The sequence below is a fragment of the Hippichthys cyanospilos genome, chromosome 17, assembly GCF_059441005.1.
Source record: "Hippichthys cyanospilos isolate Australia breed blue-spotted pipefish chromosome 17, RoL_Hcya_1.0, whole genome shotgun sequence".
NCBI lineage: Eukaryota > Metazoa > Chordata > Actinopteri > Syngnathiformes > Syngnathidae > Hippichthys > Hippichthys cyanospilos.
The window spans coordinates 6,804,460-6,821,366 of NC_142385.1; the positions used below are offsets into that span (position 1 = coordinate 6,804,460).

General features: G+C 39.4%; 2 protein-coding genes across 3 annotated transcripts; both read left to right on the plus strand.

Moving 5' to 3' along the window:
- Window positions 1-53: 53 nt before the first annotated feature.
- On the plus strand, window positions 54-10,551 carry smarcd2 (SWI/SNF related BAF chromatin remodeling complex subunit D2). The gene is made up of 13 exons (XM_088438232.1): window positions 54-538; window positions 1,747-1,952; window positions 3,484-3,526; window positions 3,614-3,736; window positions 5,062-5,181; window positions 6,679-6,774; window positions 8,049-8,150; window positions 8,234-8,395; window positions 8,500-8,597; window positions 9,337-9,472; window positions 9,569-9,691; window positions 9,752-9,853; window positions 9,925-10,551. Exons 1-13 carry the CDS (start codon window positions 386-388, stop codon window positions 9,976-9,978), a joined length of 1,518 nt encoding a protein of 505 aa, XP_088294358.1. The 5' UTR covers window positions 54-385; the 3' UTR covers window positions 9,979-10,551.
- A 1,139-nt stretch (window positions 10,552-11,690) lies between these two features.
- On the plus strand, window positions 11,691-16,900 carry psmc5 (proteasome 26S subunit, ATPase 5). 2 transcript variants are annotated; one of them, XM_088438647.1, is made up of 12 exons: window positions 11,691-11,775; window positions 12,427-12,498; window positions 12,568-12,637; window positions 12,726-12,823; window positions 12,894-12,950; window positions 14,389-14,619; window positions 14,680-14,806; window positions 14,889-15,079; window positions 16,037-16,135; window positions 16,200-16,310; window positions 16,387-16,473; window positions 16,747-16,900. In XM_088438647.1, the coding sequence occupies exons 1-12, from the start codon at window positions 11,752-11,754 to the stop codon at window positions 16,798-16,800; spliced, it is 1,221 nt and encodes a 406-aa protein (XP_088294773.1). In that variant the 5' UTR covers window positions 11,691-11,751; the 3' UTR covers window positions 16,801-16,900. The 2 variants fall into 2 exon arrangements, with proteins under 2 accessions (XP_088294773.1, XP_088294774.1); XM_088438648.1 differs by lacking the exon at window positions 11,691-11,775 and adding an exon at window positions 11,867-11,885.
- Window positions 16,901-16,907: the final 7 nt, after the last annotated feature.

Below are 16,907 nucleotides of genomic sequence, written 5' to 3' on the forward strand. Positions count from 1 at the left end.
AAAATGAAAAAAAAAAGCTTTGCTGTGGGAGTTGAGAGTAAAAGCACGTGAAGTCCAAAATTACCGACACCCTCGAAGGCAGCATTCCACATAAGAGCTCGAGCCTTTAAAACATTGTAACGCCAATGTTAACTGGTTAAAATGTTCTGACTACCTCGGAAGGCGTTCACCAATTCGGTGTTCAGACTTGACCAAATAGTGAAAACAAAACCTGGGAACTTCGAAACCGCTGGAGTCGAGCTAGGCTTGTTTTGGGGTTGTTTGTTGTTGACCCGACAAGCTGTCAAACCGAGTGGAGGCAACGTTACTTTCAAACTTGGAACGCGCGTCCACTCAACACAAAGTAGGTCGGAACATTGTTTTCCGGGAAACCAGAACCTTCTAAATGTCGACGAGGGCAAGCTTCACGGGTCCGAGCATGAGCCCCAGTGTGAACCCCATGAATGTTGGACTCGCTGCCGGTTTGAGGATGCCCGTGATGCCGCCAGCTGCGGCGGGATACCCCCGCTCCGTGAGCGGCGCACCGCAATACCCCCAGGTTGGTCTTTTACGCGTATATTCGTACAAATTCCACAGCGTAAATTTTATTTGAAAATATTTTATGTTAAAGTGTAAAGTCTGCTTTTAAAATAGTTGTTCAAGGAGAGGCACTAGCTGCGAACCGTGCTTCCGCATTTCAGTAACTTCACAATACTGTTTCATGCCAAGTCATAAAAGTCATGAAAGTTTTTTTTTCTTTTTATCTTTGCTGTATTAACCTTTTAAAAAGACCGAAATATGGAGTTAAAAGGTTATCACCAGCGCTGTGTGCCAGTGAGCCTTGCATTTGTCAGTTGGGGCCAAATGGGGTCAACTCAACATGTGGGACACAGCTATCACAAAAAATGTCTTTGCGGTGGACAGGGCTGTTCAGACTTTCAGCAAAGATTGCGAGATTTGGTAAGGTAAAATGTGTATGGGCCTAAAACTCAAATTCCAGTTGCTTTAATTTTTGCTGGCGCCCGCTCTCAGTCACCATGTCTCAGCAAGTTTGTCTCGTCGCATAGGGGACGAAAACAGTGATATACATTGTTCCCTCGTTTATAGCGGGGTTACGTTACGTTCCCCAAAATACCCGCAGAAGTCCAAATTCATGAATTAGAAATTGAACTTTTTTTTGCCTTTGTCCCCTTTGTAAAGTGTATTCCCTTTGATAAATAAATAAATAAATAAATAAATAAATAAATAAATAAATAAATAAATAAATAAATAAATAAATAAAATCGAAATTGTTTTGTCTGGTCTCACATAGAGGGAGAAAAATATCCAGCAAAAATAGCGAGGTAAACTTTAGAATTTTTGCCAAGCCCCCTTAGGGAAGAGAAAACGTTTAACTCAACGTACTGACTATAAAATAAGATTATCTATAAAAATTGTATGAGTATACCTAAACCTGTATAGTTTCAAAAACAATACAAATAAACTTTCAACAACTATTAATTATTTTCTTACAGCGTTTGTATGGGTTGCAGCTTAGTCTCAAAGAGGAAAAAAACAAAGTGCTTGAAAAAAAAAGATGAAAGATCTTATTTTATTGCAATTACACTTCACATGTCAAAAACAAATCCTTTTCCCTGAGGGCACCCCCCCCACCTCCCCCCTGCATCACCTCACATGCCCTTATTAATCTGATAATCGATTAATTGTCAACTAATCAATTGACTTTGACAGCCTAATCTAAAACAGTTTTTCTTATTTTCTTGTCAGCGTGCAGGGATGCCACTCGGCCGCGTTGGGGGCCCGATGGGCTCAATGGGGGGCCAGCTTCCCGGTCCATCATACGGCGGAAGCAGCCTGCCCATGCGACCCAGCATGGGGCCTCCCGCGGCCCTGGACGCCACGCGGAAGCGATTATTTCATCACCACCATCAACAACAGCAGCAGCAAGAGGCGATGGGAGGCCACCGGCGAGGGTAAGGAGTGAAGAAGTGAAAGCGTGTGATGAAAGAAGAGCTAACGGTTCCTAAGTTTGATTGACCAAGACGGATTGTGGCATTGCAACAGACTGATGAATACTTCAATGTTGTAATGTAGTGATAACAAAAAATAAAAACGGATTTAGTCAAATCCCCATCTGTCTATAAAAATACAAAAGGATGGGTCTAAATCAGCACCCTGTGGTACACCACCGTATCGTATTTGGATTCCACCATGATTATCCCTTATTGTCATGAGCTGGTAACGTTTAATAAACCAGTGGGCTCATTTAGCAAAACACTATGCATAATTTCTAGTGTATTACTCCGCCCCATTCGTCTAAATAGTCAATAAATCTCCAAGCAAACGCACATGAGGCTCGCAGTCATAGCAGCATCCCGTGACTGGAGACTGGCGCCTATTTTTGACATCAAACCACTCTGCAATGCCACGCTCATAACCGCGACGAGCCTTGAGGTGAGGCTTCGTTTTCAGCTACAATGAAGCTCTTTCATGGCCTGTCTGCCCTTAAAAGAATGAGTGCGCCCCAAGCAATATGTCTAATTCCTCTAAGAGTGTTTGAAAAGATTTCGTACTAAAACATCAAAGCAAAATCAAAGTGAACGTTAATGTCAATTCCTTCACATGTACTAGTCAGGGGTATCAAACTCATCTCATTTTTATCATAGGCCATCATAGACTGTGGTTATAGTGTCTTTTGGAGGGCCCTAGTGACTGTGAAGTGAAATAACGTTTAGGTATGATCGCATTTACACATTTTGAAATCACAGCCGTTAAAAACTGTTCAAAAGGGGTTTTGGTCACAAAAAATCTGTAAAAGTTGAATACAACTTACAAATTTAGTATTTTAGCCAGAAACTCAGTCATAATTATCATTTTCGCGGGCAAAATGATATGGCGGGCCGAATATGGCCCTCAGGCCTTGAGTTTGACACCAGTGTATTAGACATACAAATGAGTAGAAATTGAGTAATGGGTAAAGAAATCACTTATTTAAAATCATAAGTAGTAAAGTAATTCATTACTTTTGGTACTAAAGTAATCTAATGATTACTTTCATATATAATGTACCTGATTACTACTAAATTAATCAACATTGATTACTTGAATGCATACAGTGATCGATTACATTATGCATTAACGTAATCTACTAATTACTTTAATGTGTACTTTATTACTTATGTACATAATTACCTAAAGTAATTATTATTTTGGTGCTTAATTTAGGTAATAAAAGTACAGAAGCATGCGGTACTAAAGTACCAAAGTGATTGATTTTCTAAGTAATGGATTACCTTTAGTACTGAACTAACTAAAATATTTTATGACTTTACGACTTCATTTGTACAAGCTATTTTCAGACACTTTTAGGCACTTGGAAAAAAAAAGGTACAAATAAGTAGCAGGGATTGAATGTCTGGAATCTTAAACTGTAAAATGAAGTCTTTCCTTAATTTGTCACATTTGAGTCGGCAGATAATCATGTGTTGTTTCCTCTTATTTTAGAGCGAAAAGACGCAAGATGGCCGACAAGGTTCTCCCACAGAGAGTAAGAGCCTTTTGAACTTTTTTTGAATTGCTGATGGTTATTCTCTCATTCTTACTCTAAAACCATATATTCATTTTGACTCTCTAGATCCGCGACCTGGTGCCAGAGTCTCAGGCCTACATGGACCTCTTGGCTTTTGAGAGGAAATTGGATCAGACCATCGCTCGTAAGCGCATGGAGATACAAGAGGCTATAAAGAAGCCCATTATGGTACGCAAGCTCAAATTTGGAACAGTATTCCAATATTTACCTACACATCTTTTTTAATGAACACCATTTTTTTTCCTGGAATTTAAAGTTAGAATAACAAAGGGCTCCTGGATCACATTATTCAGCTGTGGGTTTCTAAATGTAATTGTAAATATGAAGATTATTTTGCTCTTTTAACATTCCGATGCCATAAGATGCCAGCAAAAGTTGTGAAACAACTTCAAATTCAATGTACATTATCACCACTCGGACATTTTCTACCCTAAAACTTTGCAACTAATAAATGCAACGTTGCTGTTTACTTGGCCAAGCCGATGAGAAGTCTCCTCCCCAACCTAAAAATAAAACCCAAAGTAAAAACGTGACCATCTCCTTGCAAATGGTTGTCATGTATTTACTCCTGCATGGACGGTACGGGGGCGGTGTAGAGGCGCTGCGAGGGAGTTGTCGGTACTTTCGACAACAGTCGACATCAGTATTTGCTGCCTGTGTATGGAAGGTTTATATCAAGAACTAGAAACTAGAAATTAGAAGACGAGAAACTTTACATTAACTTCTTGCAGTTTATGGAAAATTGCTGTATAGCAATGTACATGTTTTCTTTCCTTCAAAGATATCTTTTTTTTTAGTGCAAGTTACATTTTATGCATCCAAAGCACTATTGTTCTGCACTTGGTATGGGTGCCCATTAAAGAATTGAGTTCTCAGACTGGTATTGGTCGGAAAAATAAGTGGTATCAAATATGCCCAGATAATGGCTGCAGGTCAATTATTTAAGTTTGGCTTTAATTTCTTTAATCATTAATAAGCAGGTTACTCAAAAGAACATTTTATGTTCACTTTAGATGTCAAAAAGTTTTTGTTGCTCCCAGCTTCAAACTTGCTTTTGAAATATTAAAAATTGCCAACCTTTTATATAACATCGTATTCTTTAAAAAAATGTCAATATAACAATGACTCTGTTTTGAATTTTCTCCATTGTTTAGCAACGAAATGTAGGCAAATTCTCATTGAAATGTAGAAAAGCTGTGGCGTTTCCCTGGGGTACACCACGATTCCATATTTTCTTTTGCTTGTTGATTTAGATAAACTTATTTATCTGTAAACTATAATGAGAAACAGCCATTCTGACGGTCCATTGTACCGAGATGTAACTAATGTTATTTGTGAGCAAACCTCGACCAAACAAAGCAGATCCACTTGGAAGAGTATTTCTTGACGCTTGAAAAAGACAAAACAAAACCAATCTGCTTATAATTTTTCAACCTCTCAATTTTGCAGACGCCAGCTTGTCTAAAAGTTGCACTTGTTTGTTTCCTTCCCAGCAAAAGCGCAAGCTGAGGATCTACATTTCCAACACGTACATGCCGTGCAAGCCAGAGGGCGAGGAGGCCGAGAAGGTGTCCTCCTGGGAGTTGCGAGTGGAGGGAAAACTTCTGGAAGAAGTAAGCCTTGCGTTTCGGGCTCCACTGTTGTGCCTCTGCTCGGCCGGCCGCGTCCAGATGTGCGTTGACTGCGCTCCGCCCAGCAACTGCTGACACACGCAGGCCCCCGCGCTAGCTCACAAACCGCAGGCCGTTACATACCACGGGGCTGACATGCCTCTCCTCCCTTCATCAATTCCATCGCCACTGGCGCTGTCATCTGGGGCCACATGAAGGGAGGGGAGGGGGGGTACAGAGCAGAAAGGATGTCAGAGAAGAAGTGAAAGAGGTCATGTTGTGCAAACTTGCTTCCACACAACTGGCCTGGGAGGGACCGTCCGTGCGAGCAGCTTCTTTTGTGTGTGTTTGTCTACATTTTTTTTTTTTTTTTACACTTCACCACCCACAATTCGCTCAGCGCACAGCAATGCAGCTGCAACCGTGAGACAACAGAACAAAACCCGGAATTCTTACAACAAGGGAAAAAGCAGTCAAAATACACACGATTACTTTATTTTTAATAAATTATACTATCGAAAGAACAGGAAAGGTTGGCAAAACGAGTAAACTAGCATAACTCCAAAACCTGTACTCATCTATTCGCACTTGTGAACAGTACCAGTCAAGTTTGGAAACAACTTCACAGTCATATAGTGTCAAACACAAACAGCTATTTTCTAACCCTCCTTTACACGATGCCTAGTAAATAGATAAATCACCTGGGATTTAATGTCTAAACCCTTAATTTAAAACACACATAAAAATTCGTCTTTGGGCTTGAATATGTACAGAAGTCAAGAAATTCAAGCTTTGAAAAAATGATTCCAGGTCATAAAAGCATCGTCCAGATCAAAAAGCTGTGCAAAGCTGTTATCTCGATAACGGGTCACCTATATTGAAGAATCCAAATGATAAAACATTCTGTTTCGGTAAACATTTTTGTTTTAACAAATAATTGCATCGATATTTCTTCAGAATGTAAGCGGCTTAAGTAATTATCTATTGTTAAGACCATTTTTTAATATTGAAAAAACATTAAGGTCTACGATGGTGTTTTTTTAACATTTCCTGTACCAGTCAAAAGTTTGGAAACAGTCTCTAATTTAAAGTTATATACAGCTGCCCTTAACAAATGTACTGTCAGGGAATTCAAAAAGTGTTTAAGCCACTATAATATTATGCTGTTATATTCAGTATTATTTATTTTTTTGCTTACCACTTGTAATACTTTTATCACACTTGGACTTTGAACTTCGAACTAGGAAGTATAGAATTATGAATTTGTAAATGTATATTGTTTCATAAGATCTCTGTAACAAAATCGAGACTTTATAACAAAACATGAGATTTTTCTTAAGGGAGAGTGAGTGAAATGTTCTTCTTAAAAAAAACTGTTTGCCAGAAGAAAAATACTTGGCGGACAAGGACCAAGCGTATTTTGCCTTGACTTGAGATATTTAATCTTGCACTGAAGCCCGTTTGCTGCGCTGGCGTGTTTTTTTCGTGTTCCGTTTGCAGCCTGGCAAGCAGAAGAGGAAGTTCTCATCTTTCTTTAAGAGCCTGGTGATCGAGCTTGATAAGGAGCTGTACGGACCCGACAACCACTTGGTGGAGGTATGACATAACTTCGCAAGCATTCCAATTTCATTTTCGACATGTGCGAAGCAGCAGCGGGGAAGCTTTTTGGAAAAGGTTTTGTTTGACCCGATTCAGGGTCAGCGAGTCAACATCTCCGATTTAAATAATGGCCTGATTACGACACGTCGAGGTTAAAGCAGCCCTTTTCAAAATGGCTCCTGCCGTGCTTTTGTTTCAACATAGCTCTTAAAATTTTGGAATGCAGCTCAGGATCAATGTATAGACAACAAAAAGTTTAATCGATCACTTTTAGGCTTAGATGAGCACCGATACCAAGTGTCAATATCCTGGCTGATACCCGGCCTTATTTCAAGGTATCGGTACTCAAGATGGAAGTCGATACTAGTATTGCTTACTCTCTTGGAGCGGTTTAACAATCCCGATTTAGGAGTGACAAATTAACAGAATAGACAATTGTCTGTATTTTATCAAATTTCAATGAAATGCTGTACTGGAACAGATTGATCTTTCTTAAAAATTATCTGATGTTTTTTTGCTTGTGAATCAAAAATACTAGTAGAATTGTTACTTGGAATGGGTATAGGTCACTACCCAAAAATTGAGTACTCATATGGGTGTCAGTCTGAAAAATATAGTCTCGAATAGATCAAAGGTTTTGATTATTGATAGTTGTCAAATAATCAATGAATTATTAACTTCGTAACCCTAGTTAAATGGCCGACAGTACCATGGGAAGTGTGCTTTTCTATTTGTTGTTATCCTAATAGCATGATTTCCCAAGGTTTTATTTGTTGACATTTTTGAAAACAAAACAAAAAAACTTGAGATAAAACGTAACAATAAATTAAAAATGACCAGCAATTATCAAGCAAATGATGGATATTAATTTCAATAATACTTGTATTCTTACAGCATTTATGTTAATAATTCAAACTTAAATGCTATATGCAAAATACAGTAATGCTGTTTTTCTTCTGGCCCCAAAGTAAGTAAGAATGACTCTACAGCACCTCTGCTGGTGCCAACCAAGTACTACATTGCAGTCCACAATCAATTTCATCCAAGAGACAGAAATCAAGGCATTACGTGTTGTTATATTCTTGTAAGTTATAACATATAAAAAAGAAAGAAACTTTTTTTGAAGCTCAATGTTTAATGGCTTGCATACGTAAAATATAAGCGGATGCTCTTAATTTAGAATTTTGGTACTACAAATTGACATAATGCCTCTTTTTTAAGCTATATTTGGAATGCTATATGAAAAGATATTTTGTCCTTCTATGTGCCAGTGGCACCGAATGCCCACCACTCAGGAGACAGACGGTTTCCAAGTAAAAAGGCCGGGCGACGTCAATGTCAAATGCACCCTTCTGCTCATGCTGGACCATCAGGTGTGTGCACTCTTTCACCTTTCTAATTCAACACGAAAGAAGCAAAAGGCTTCAACCTTTTTTTTTTTCTTTTTTGCTGGCAGCCTCCTCAGTACAAACTGGATCTGCGGCTGGCTCGGCTGCTGGGCGTGCACACGCAGACCCGGGCCAGCATCATGCAGGCGCTTTGGCTCTACATCAAGAACAACAAGCTGCAAGACAGTCACGAGAAGGAGTTCATCAACTGTAACCACTACTTCAGAAAGGTCCGATAACGACACACGCCCAAGCACTACTTGTACTCCTGTCGCTGCCGCTTATTAGAAAATGTATGTTTTCTTTTTCTTTTTACATGCGTGATGCTGAGCAGATATTTGGATGCACTCGCATGAGGTTCTCTGAGATTCCCATGAAACTGGCCGGGCTGCTCCAGCACCCCGACCCCATTGTTATCAATCACATGATCAGGTATGCTTTGCTCCGATTGGATTTTCTCTCTCCACTCCAACCTGAAATAACAATGTGACACAATTCTGAAGATACTGGTCACATTTGACGCACATTGAATATGTGTTATGTCACAAGAAAGAAAAAGTTTGAAATTGGGCTGTTTTTGATATCTTGGTCAAAAATAGTTCTTGGGCACCATGTGGTTGCATTTTTCTACAATTATTAGGGCCACAATTGACTACAAAATTAATGATGCAAAACAAACTAAGTAAATGTGGGTCTCTGTTAACGCATTCAATCTCAAAGACATAAAAAAAAAACAGGTTAAGAGGTGTCATATTTAATCTCAGGTACTTGTTTATGTTTTCATTTTTTTCCCGAGGGTTTGGCTAAAGGAGGGTCTAAAAATGCTGTTACTAAAAAAATAAGTGCTGAAATCATTAATTATAAATAAAATTGTGAAGTTTGTTTTATTGAACCCATTTTTGATTTTTCACTTAAATTTTTGGGTATTTGGTGGTTTGTATTAAGTTTTTCTCCTCTAGATGGCACTCTAGGTTCAGGGTAAATTTAATACATTTCCGCTGAACTATTCATTTTTAAATAGAGCACCATCTAGAGGGGTAAAAAAATAAAACAGGAGCTTCATGAAGCCTCAGTTTCCCATCATTAATATTTAGGCCTAAGCAACCTGTCGCTCTGCCACCATCTTGTGTCTCGATACATACTTGCTATTTTTTTTTTTTTTTTTGGCCAGCGTGGACCCCACTGACCAGAAGAAGACTGCGTGTTATGACATCGACGTGGAGGTGGACGACCCCCTCAAGAGCCAAATGAGCAGCTTCTTGTCATCCACCACCAACCAACAGGAAATTGCCGCCTTGGAGAACAAGGTCCATTCAGGCACCAACACTGGGTCCCCTCCTCACGTAAAAAAAAAAAAAAACAACAAATAAACATACCTGACGCTTGTTACTTTTCACTGGCAGATACACGAGACCATCGAGTACATCAACCAACTGAAGACCGAGAGAGACTTCATGTTGAGCTTCAGCAATAATCCTCAGGACTTCATCCAGGACTGGCTCAAATCTCAGTGCAGAGATCTGAAGGTGAACATTTTTGTTCTTACCATAACACCCCATTTTTTAATACTTATTTTCTCCCTCCAGGTGATGACAGATGTGACAGGAAATCCAGAGGAGGAAAGGAGGACTGAGTTCTACCAGGCACCGTGGATGCCAGAAGCAGTCGGCAGATATGTGTACTCCAAAGTACGTCCATGCCAAACTATTCACTCCTTGCGATATACTTTTGACCAACAATATCTTTTTTGGGCTTTCAGGTGCAGCAGAGAAGACATGAGCTGGAACAGGTTCTTGGGATCAGACTCACTTAAAGAGTCAAGTCATTTTTGTCCAAATTCAAATGTTTACAAGTCTATCTGACATTCCTTAAATAACATGCCAGGCACCAAATAGATTTTCCTTTTTTTTTTACCTGTATTATCATTTTGAGCCTGTTGACTTCTTTTGCATTTTTAATGCATGCTTTGTTCTTTTTTGTACTTGTAAGCCATATCTCTCATGTATCTCTAATAAAATTAAAACATTTGAATTGAAAATGTGAAAATATATACTCTGAAAGAGCAAAGTAATACTTTTGTAAGGGGGGTGTTTTTTCGTTTTGTATTTCCTCGATGTTTACATGTTATTTGTGTATGGTGGCTTTCTGATAACCAATGTAAGTAATCCATCTCTTTTTCAAATTGCATGAGCCAGCTCATTATTGAAATGCTTTTTTGTAACTCTGCTTTTATTTCCTTAAACATGCCCATGTTCACACTTGTGCCAAATTGTTACGAAAGCAAGGAGAAGGGGGAAAGGGGTTCAATATTTGCATGTTGTTCAAGCAAAGCTCTTCATCATTTATACATTTGGAGTATTTTTAATAAACATATTGACACATGTGACATTATTTGAGTGCTTTCTGAATGGAGCTGACAGTCACGCTGTGAAGGTGCATGTTAGGACAAGTCTGAGAACTCTGGGACCAGTAAAAACTGGTGCGGCAGGTTCTGCTTGGAGTTATATTACTCACAAATAACGAACACATACACAATAGGATACACGCCTTCAAAATTTGTAATGATACAAACTGATATTTATAGAAATCAAGTCGATACACATAAGCCATCATTGATGCCCCAAAAAGTAACATTTTATATGTACTGTAAATGTTTTAAAGGGCCCTGTTATGAGAGTTTAACTTCTTGGTGATTTCAACCATGTGACAATGCTGATTTGTCACCCTAAACACCCCCAAAATCTTATTTCCCTTCATTGATGCATTTCTAAGCACTTCCTTGCTTATTTTGCATTCTCAGCACCGGCCCCGCCCAAGCAGATAAACATGACTTATGAGAGGCCTGATGATGATAGCAAGTTCTTATACCACTCATGCAAGGATAAATTTATGGCGCCCTTATCCACATCATTTGGGTTCTGGCAACAAGTCAGCCAAGTGAATGGCAACATTTCATTTTTTGGTTACAATGTTTTAGTGTAAAAAATGTGTGTTTGAGAGCATACAGTCGGATAATCAACTTGAGTCGTAAACAATTCACCAGCAGGTGGAATTTCTGTTATGTATCCTGGTTTCCAATGGGACCGATTTGATAAGAGGAACAGCTCAGAGTGAGCACAGCTACTTGACACTTTTTTGCATTTTAAAGTCATTAAAAAGCCTTTTTTGGCCCTGACCTTCTCGCTGCTGGAGTGGTCGCCTGCGTTCTGCTATCCTCGTGAGGAAAAGAGGTTAAGGTGGTGGATGGATGTTTTGTGGTTGGCCGGCATTGAATGACGTCGTGAAGTGTGCGAGGCAGTCACACGGTGAAAGGTGCTGCTTCACTAAACAAGATGTTTTACTTTCTGATTAGAAATATCAATACCATCAAACTCATTTTTAATGGGAAATCAAATCTCCAATGTGCCAAATGTAATTTATATGCACATATTTCAGTGGAACTTTTAAAATATTGGTTCATTAAAATGCACTCTCAATAGGTAATTTAAGATGCGTTTTCTGACCAGCAGACGACGCCACGGCCACATCCGCATTCAAGATCTCTACCGGAAATGCGTCAGTGACGAACGGATGCGAGCTTTCCAAGATGGAGGGGGACGGCACTGACACCGTAGGTGGATTTAGCGACACTTTTATACACTTTCGTTCTGGCCTTGCCTTTAAACGTCGTCAGCGTGCCTTTATTTCAATTCCCTAGTCAGTTTCAGTAAACTAAAACAGGTATTACGTGTGTATTTAATTGATAAAAACCCAACTTGATTGACAAGTATGTCGCTCCCTGTTTGCTGTATCATTGCGGCTAGGCTAGTCGATAGCTAGCTTGCCTAGTGTCTAATTTACGCTTAAATGTATGCAAACGCATTTTTTTTAACCTCACCTACAACAACTACAGACAAATGTTTTTACCTGGCTGTTCGGTTGCGTTGTTAGTCGCCCTTCTGGTTAGAACACGACTACAGTACGTTAGAGCTTTGCTCGTCGCTGACTCACTCGCATACGTTTCGGTACATTTCGTCTTTACACTCGTTCAAATTCAATAATTGTTTCTTCTCCACTTTTATTAAAGATCTTTTATTATACCTGTTGCAATTTGCAATGCAGTTATGCATATTAGCTGCAGAAATTTGGTGTGCTGTATTGTAATTCGTCATTGTCATTATAACTGTGAATAAACATACTTAAATTTAGGTAATAATAAAACATTCTCAGCGTATATTTAATTCAACGCGTTTTATTGACTTATATATAATTTTTTTTCCAGATGGAGATGGGTGAGGGTAAAGGCGGCTCAGGTCTACGCCAATACTACTTGTCAAAAATAGAAGAGTTACAGGTAAGTTAATGTTTTTTTTAATATGAATATTAAATATTGCCTCTTTAACTTGTTATTTGTTTTCAACAGTTAACTGTGAATGAGAAGAGCCAAAATCTCAGACGACTGCAAGCACAGAGAAATGAGCTCAATGCTAAAGGTGCATCCAACGTTAACAAGAATTTTGCTGAATGTGTTTTTTCTATAGTTATTGTCGTACTAATCCCCAATATTTTTTTTTTTACCAGTGCGTCTCCTCCGTGAGGAGCTGCAGTTACTTCAGGAACAAGGCTCCTATGTTGGTGAAGTGGTTAGGGTCATGGACAAAAAGAAAGTCCTGGTCAAGGTTTGTACGCTCCATTTGGGCCCAAAATACTCTATGTACGCAAAAATTACATGTATTTATTTATTTTTAGGTGCATCCAGAGGGGAAATTCGTGGTTGACGTCGATAAAAACATCGACATCAATGACGTGAGTGTTATTGTTATTAATTTTTTTATTGATTTAACATTATTGTACTTAAGAGTGGAATAGGGCTGCAGCCAATGATACTTTTTAAAATTGATATTTTTAGTGTTCTTTTGGCGAATAGTTGATCAATCGGGTTTTTGAAAAATGAGTTGAGTGTATCTTTATTCAAAAACATAAGTTTTGTAATGAACTGCAAAAATGCAGAAAGTTATGTTAGTTTTGGTTAATATACTGGTTTGATATCAGAAATATGCAATATGTACTTTCATTATCTGCTATCCATAAACTGAATTCCTGAGTGTTTGGACAATCTGAAATATAAAAACCAAGGTAATCTATATGATTCATCAATGGTCAAAAATTATTATCAATTAAATTAATAATTGATTAGTTACTGTTTGTTTGTTTTTTTTAATCGTTGCGACTCTAAAGTGTTTTTTTTTTTTTTAAGAACATTTGTGAAGAAGTGTTACATAGAAATATCCAATAGAACATTGTTAAAATATTGAGAACACAACTATTTTTTATGTACAGGGACTTAAATGGCGATAGACATGCAAAACAGGACTAGAAATTTAAATGCTTGAACATGTCACTCGCAATTGATTTATGAATAATAAGCATATTCTGTTTGATAATGTTATAAGAGCATTAAATGCAATACATTTTAATTGGAAAAACATGAACAAACCAATAATTGAGGTAAAGGCAAAGTTCACGAAATTATAAAAAAAATACACTGTATTATAAAAAGCTTATATTAAAGAAACCATTTATTCAAGAATACTATTTGTGGCTGATACTATTTAAAATATTCTGAATAATCCTGAGGTCTTGTGAAAAACATTTCTGTTATGTGTGTGCATGTATATATAATTCCATTTTTCAAGAATAAATTAGGAATATTTTTAGAAAGTAATAATTTATAAGGAAATTGCATTAAAATGATTATTTAACGCATCCAACACCCAAATCCCTAAAACTGGCTCGTACTAAAGGAATGAAATACTAAAGTCGTCATTTACTTTAGTTAATTAGGTATTGAATTAATCAAGTTTACTTTGGTTTACGTACTTTAGTACTAAATGCTCTTGATTTTTCAGTAGCTAAAGTACTTGTTTAATCAAGTACGTATTGCTTAAATAGTTCATTAATTTAGTTACTTTATTACCTTAGGTAAATCACATATTATTACATACTTATGCCTTTATCTTATCTTTAATGTTTGGCTAAAGAAGGGCCGAAAAATGCCTGATGTTAAGTGAGGTAATTTCAGTATGAACGTAATCCATTTCTTTAAATAGTGTTAAATGAAGTATGATGTAATGGCTTTAGTAATGGATTACTTTTAAAAACGTAAAAATACGTATTTGGGATTGAATGAGTTCTGTAAAAATTGCCTTTTGAATCCGCATTTGATTTGTGGACTGTGTCGCAGGTGACGCCCAACTGCCGCGTGGCTCTTCGCAACGACAGCTACACGCTACATAAGATCCTTCCCAACAAGGTGGACCCTCTGGTGTCCCTCATGATGGTGGAGAAGGTTCCCGACTCCACCTACGAGATGATCGGCGGCCTGGACAAGCAGATCAAGGAGATCAAGGAGGTCATCGAGCTTCCCGTCAAGCATCCGGAACTTTTTGAAGCGCTGGGCATCGCGCAGCCCAAGGTGAGCCGTCGGTGCGCCGCCTTCAAAGCAGGGGGCCATTTGCCCATGGTGCGTTTTTAGGGCGTGCTGCTGTACGGACCTCCTGGGACGGGAAAGACCCTCCTGGCCAGGGCCGTGGCCCACCACACAGACTGCACCTTTATCAGGGTGTCGGGGTCCGAGCTGGTGCAGAAATTTATCGGAGAGGGTGAGAGCTGACGCGCGTCATCGAATGTCCCCGCTTGGATCTGAACCTCCCCCCTCCCCTCTCCTCCCCTCGCCTCCCAAAGGAGCCCGGATGGTGCGCGAGTTGTTCGTCATGGCCCGGGAGCACGCGCCCTCCATCATCTTCATGGACGAAATCGACTCCATCGGCTCGTCCCGCCTGGAGGGCGGCTCGGGCGGGGACAGCGAGGTCCAGAGGACCATGTTGGAGCTTCTCAACCAGCTGGACGGCTTCGAGGCCACCAAGAACATCAAGGTGACATCTCGCCTTTAGCTACTAATGAGCTGCTCAGAGTCTCTGGGATTTCCGTTCATCTGGCAGTCAATTTTCTAGTGGAATTGGTCGTCAATCGGGTGTTGGCGAGTGCCTACACACGTCTTAGTTCAAGGTATCGGCACTGGCGGTGGCAGCCGATACCAGTATTAGCCCACCTACTGGTGGCCATTTTACAATCGGGATCCGTTTTGTGGAAAGTTTTAAGATCTATTGTTTCACATTTTTGAATTCATCGGAAGTACTACTAATGATTATACTACAGCTCATGGACAAATCAACGCTAAGCTTGTGAGTGACACATGAGCAACGGGTGAGCCGTGGCTTGTCATTAAGCTAGCCTCGACCGTCGTTTTTGCTCATTGGCCAGTGGAAAAATGTGTTTTTAAAGGTCTTCATCGTACATGAGCAATATTGTGGTACCAAATTCATCATAGACCAAAGATGAACGTTTACTGCTAATCATGGCTAAATAGGTGGACTCTTCTTAACATTGACACTGTCCTAATTTTTTGTCACATTTTTCATTCCATATCTTTTAATATCATTTTGCATCATTCAAAGTGTTTTTTTTAATTTTGTTTGAACATCACAGCATTCATGTCTATTTTTAATGTAGCCTATCACCACTAGTTACAATTTGTCCCGATCAAACTGTTAGCAAATGAAAGACGCATAACAAGCACATTTTTCTTGTTAGTAAATGACAGACGTGTAACAAACACATTTTTCTTTATAATACAAAATAGTTAAGTATCTGATTATTTGCATATTGAATGGCTAACTATATTTAATATCTATAGTCCTAGTTTTAATGACCGCATCCTTCGCGTTTTGAATTGTATAACATTACTTTGACGGGAAAAAAAAGAAAAGGCCTGCCCACTTGCAATTTAACGTAAGTAATATCATTTTAACAAAGCTTTGCGTCGATGGCAGGTGATCATGGCCACAAACCGCATCGACATCCTGGACTCGGCTCTCCTCAGGCCGGGCAGGATCGACAGGAAGATTGAATTCCCCCCTCCCAACGAAGAGGTAAAATCTACCCTGCTGACGCCATGTCATGGCAGCGTCTAATTTAAAAAAAAATCCCCACCAGGCTCGCTTGGACATTCTCAAGATTCACTCCCGCAAGATGAACCTGACGCGCGGCATCAACCTGAGGAAGATTGCAGAGCTAATGCCCGGCGCGTCGGGTGCCGAGGTGAAGGTGGGTACTCGCCGCCGTTTTATTTATTTTCTTGTGTGCGTGTTGCTAAAAGACGCGGCGCATTTGTCATGTGAAGGGCGTGTGCACGGAGGCCGGCATGTACGCCCTGCGAGAGAGGCGAGTACACGTCACCCAGGAGGACTTTGAGATGGCCGTGGCCAAGGTTGGTCAACTTCGCATTAATAGTTTGCGGCGAACAAAGCTTCATGAAGCACCTGTGATTTTTGACTCCTCTAGATGGTGCTCTTGGTCTAAAGTTAAAAAGCAGTGCTGTGGAAGTGTATAGAATTTCCCCAGTCTCGTTGAACCGATTATTCAAAACACATCACAAGTGCTTCATGAAGTTTCATTAGACAGTCACGTCCATTCAGTTCTGGTTATTTAGTAAAGCGATTTAGGATCCGGCCTCAAATGTATTGCTCGACCTTTTGCGCAGGTGATGCAGAAAGACAGCGAGAAGAACATGTCCATCAAGAAGCTGTGGAAGTAACTGCACGCAGTGCAGCCTCACGTGTATATTTTCCGTGTTTTGTTCATGCTTTACTTTCTCGTTGTTGCATTTGTCCTAAAATAAATAGATTGCGCACACATTCATAT

Coding starts and splice junctions, on each gene's coding strand:
- smarcd2 (XM_088438232.1), top strand. CDS start 386: ATGTCGACGAGGGCAAGCTTCACGGGTCCGAGCATGAGCCCCAGTGTG. Junction 9,473..9,568: donor TTGCCGCCTTGGAGAACAAG/GTCCATTCAGGC, acceptor TTTCACTGGCAG/ATACACGAGACCATCGAGTA. Junction 9,854..9,924: donor GCAGATATGTGTACTCCAAA/GTACGTCCATGC, acceptor TTGGGCTTTCAG/GTGCAGCAGAGAAGACATGA.
- psmc5 (XM_088438647.1), top strand. CDS start 11,752: ATGGAGGGGGACGGCACTGACACC. Junction 12,638..12,725: donor AAATGAGCTCAATGCTAAAG/GTGCATCCAACG, acceptor TTTTTTTACCAG/TGCGTCTCCTCCGTGAGGAG. Junction 14,807..14,888: donor GCAGAAATTTATCGGAGAGG/GTGAGAGCTGAC, acceptor CGCCTCCCAAAG/GAGCCCGGATGGTGCGCGAG.